Genomic DNA, 3,634 nt, shown 5'->3' on the forward strand with positions numbered 1-3,634 from the left:
GAACAAGAACAAGACAACGACGACGATGAAGTCACTGTCTATATGGCACGTGATGGATTGCGGAGCGGTACCAGACCCAAGGACGGCTCAAAAGCAAATCGGATCCCAGCGCACGACACCTCCTTTCCCAAAATGACCAACAAAGGATGGGTAGGCAAGCAGCGAAATCCTCCCAAGCCCGCGGAAGCCCAACCTCAACACACCCCAGTCGACGTCTTTGACAAGGCATTCAACTCGGACGACTCGGACGTCATTATGGAAGACCCTCAACTTGCGCCTGTCACTATACTCAAACGACCTTCGCCTACCACTCAGGAGAAGGACCGCGAAGCTCAGAAGTCTGGCAAACTGACGTCTTTAAATTCTGAACAGGTCGATCACGACGCCATCTACAATCGGTTCCTCAACGCCAAGGTTGAACTCACTCAACAGGAAATCTGCGCTATCTCTCCAGAGATTTCTAGGCGAGTTGTCATGGATAACAAGCCTACCAGGTCTCAACTCAAGGAAAACAAGGAGCAAGAACCTACCGGACCTACCGTTGCAAGAATTGTAGGCGACAATGCACCAGCACCGAAGCTTCCATCGCGCATCACAGAAGTTCGCCAGAGTCTCATCAAGATCAATGCTGAAATTAATGGCAACACTATACCTGCGGTCATCGACACCGGCTCTATGATCAACATCGTGCACAAGACCATCTGGGAACAATACATCAAACGACCTCTCGACAGATCTGTTACCTTCCCGGTAAAAGATGTCAACGGCGGAACAGGACGACTAATTGGCTTGGTCGGAGAAGTACCTATCGACTGCGGAAGAGCAAGGACGATCGCCCAATTATGGGTATCGGATTCTATTGACTTCCCTCTTTTGCTAGGGCGACCTTGGACATCCTCAAATTCAGTCGATATTATCGAACGGGACGGCACCTACCTCATATTCAACTACCCGGAACACAACGTGCAACTCGAACTCAAGGTCAGTACCGACTCGGACGACAATACTAATACTTCACAGACCATGGGCCTAACTACGGATAACAGACTTAGCGGAAATCGCGAACGCGCCGGGCCGGAATGTCACCGGTGGCGTGAGAAGCCGCCGCAAGACGCGACTACCAGTCATGGAGGAATGCGACACTCAATCTTATCTCTCTGCAACACCGCCACCCCGACGCCCGACGACCGACACCAACGATCTATTCGACGACATCGCCGCTCCTTCAAACTCGCAGCTCGCCCGCGCCCAATCAAGAGGCAACTCTACGGACCTCGACTACGACGAATGCCAACGCGTTCAGGCGTATATTGACGCGGCCATCCGGCCGGGTCAAGGTACGCCTCATGCCCATTCGGATTCTCCGGATCTCGCCGCCGTCACTGACCATCAACAGTTCCTTCTAAATCTAGGAGACCCTTATCATGCCCGCCTCTTCACTCGACCACTGCGCGGCGGGGAATGGACGCCTCTCGAAGACTCGATCGCCCATCTCCCAACGGGGATGCGCAGGCTACTAGGTACGTACGGCACCTTCGAAGTAACGCTCACCACCTCAGACAATAGGCGGACGCGCGTCCTCGTCACCTTGGCGCACCCTCGAACGGCTCCCGAACACACGCCCTCGCCGGATTTGGCCCGACTCCATCAAGAACCCACCGATATGAATCACCGGCACGACCTCGACTTACCTCATGAAACCTCATCCGGCAGGATCGACTCACGCAAATGCCTTCAAACACCCAGCCCATCTGACAACAGCGATCCTCTCCATCTTTCGTCTTCCCCTCTCGACCTCCCCCATGCTCACCGCGGCAGAATCGTCGAACTCGACGATGCCGGTGAGTACATCGGCAGCACGCAAACGTTATCCGACTCAAACATCTCTAGGCACCCGGCGCGTCCATTCCTCCATAGGACAATAGCTGGCAGATCGCCGCCAGCGGACGCCTCGATTCTCGAACCGACGATACCCACCACCACCAGCGACACCGGCGAGCCCCCACCAGTCGAAGCCTACCATGAACGCCACCCCGACTCGCGAACCGAAGAGACGCCCGCTACGCCTAGGTCTCGGCTTTGCGAGCGCGGACGATCATCGCCGGTACGTACCGTTGCAGCATCTTCAAGGACATCGGTGATTTACGATGTTTCCTTGAAGATTCAGTCGTTAGGTACGTGCCGGGCGAAAATTCGGAGCCGCTCGCAGCGAGACCGATGGGTAGAAACCCCGAACCTCGTACGCTCGACTCAAGACCCCGGACGACTCGCCGAGCACCTCAACGCGGCCGCCCTGTTTCGAGAAGAAGTACACCCGCCTGACGGATCGAACGCGGTACTGTACATCATCGTCGCGCCCTCTCCCTACGCTAACGAACCAGACGACTCACCAGCCGACGGTAGCGGAACAAATACACCGAATCGGCTACAGGACCTACCTCCCGAAGATCCCCGCAGATGGCCGCCGTCCTTTCGACGCTCCGACCAGATGCCGCGCTCACCTCGCGAGCGGGACACGGGGTTACCACCGAGCGAACCTAGCAAGGATATTCGACGCACGAAGGACGTGACGACGAGGTATACCCGGTACCCCATCTCACGTACTCCGCAGGCTAATCCGAGCGACGTTCCTCTCCTCCAGCCCGATCGGTACCGCTCTGCCGAGATTGGAAGCCGCTCGTTCGCGACACAACCAAACGGAGACAAGGCGTCGACATCGCGAAACCTCGCGCACCACCCAGACAATACCGCGTTCGACTCCCAAAGGCAAGATACCCACTTCGACTCCCGAGCCAGGGCGCTGCGCAGGACGATCGGTGAGTTCGCTCCATGCCATCTGAACCAGTCGGCGCGAGGCAAGGCTTACCCAGACGCAATCCAGGCATACTCCGACTCTCGACGAGAAAGGACGGCCCCACTCGAAGGCAAGGCTATGGAACCGCCGCTCGTCAAACCCGCTATGCAATCCAACGGTCTTCTTCGGCAACCCATACGACTCTCGCGCGGAACCATCGGTCCAGGCTCTCGCAATGAGCATAAAAGCTCAGGTGCGTGTCTGGACACCCAAGTCACCAGAAACACTCGCTTACCCTTCGCTAGTCTATCAAACTGCACGCCTCATTCGAATCCGCCCCCTATGTCTCATGCGCAACCCAAGATTCCGACGACGAACCTCACGCTCGATGCGTACCCGTCTCCGCCTCAAGAAACGACTTCTCAACTGGATTCTTCGCCCTCGACGACTCTCTCGCAACGGCCCACACCCGGCTCCAACGCGACAGTCAACGGACCGCTCGATATAGGACTCAAGGACAATATGATGTACGCTACTCGTACCCCCCTCTCTGACGCTGAACTTACAGAAATTCTTCGGTTCGGCAGAGAGGAGGGCGGCTGGACTCGCCTTCCGGACCCGACTTCCCCTTCGCCGGCGACAATCTATGCTCCGCAGCCCCGCCCTGCTACGAACCCCGACACCTCGTCGAACACGCTACACGCCAACTCTATACAATTCCCGAGCACACCGCACCCACTCACCGGACGCGTCCTCGACGACGAAGACTATCGGCCCATCGTCGCGGAGGCCGAAGGAACAAGCGAAGATGTCGACTTCCCTGGGTACTACCGGGCAGCC

The 3,634-nt window shown here is 57.1% G+C and overlaps 1 protein-coding gene across 1 annotated transcript; it reads left to right on the top strand.

Annotated features, from left to right (window-relative positions):
* Positions 1 to 132: 132 nt before the first annotated feature.
* PUNSTDRAFT_139618 (uncharacterized protein) lies at positions 133 to 3,618 on the top strand (the record flags this gene model as incomplete). The annotated part of the gene is made up of 3 exons (XM_007389343.1): positions 133 to 985; positions 1,047 to 3,321; positions 3,382 to 3,618. Coding segments are annotated over 3 exons (3,365 nt in total), but the record flags the coding sequence as incomplete, so codon positions are not given.
* Between the last annotated feature and the right edge of the window lie 16 nt (positions 3,619 to 3,634).

This window comes from Punctularia strigosozonata (assembly GCF_000264995.1).
Source record: "Punctularia strigosozonata HHB-11173 SS5 unplaced genomic scaffold PUNSTscaffold_68, whole genome shotgun sequence".
Lineage (NCBI taxonomy): Eukaryota > Fungi > Basidiomycota > Agaricomycetes > Corticiales > Punctulariaceae > Punctularia > Punctularia strigosozonata.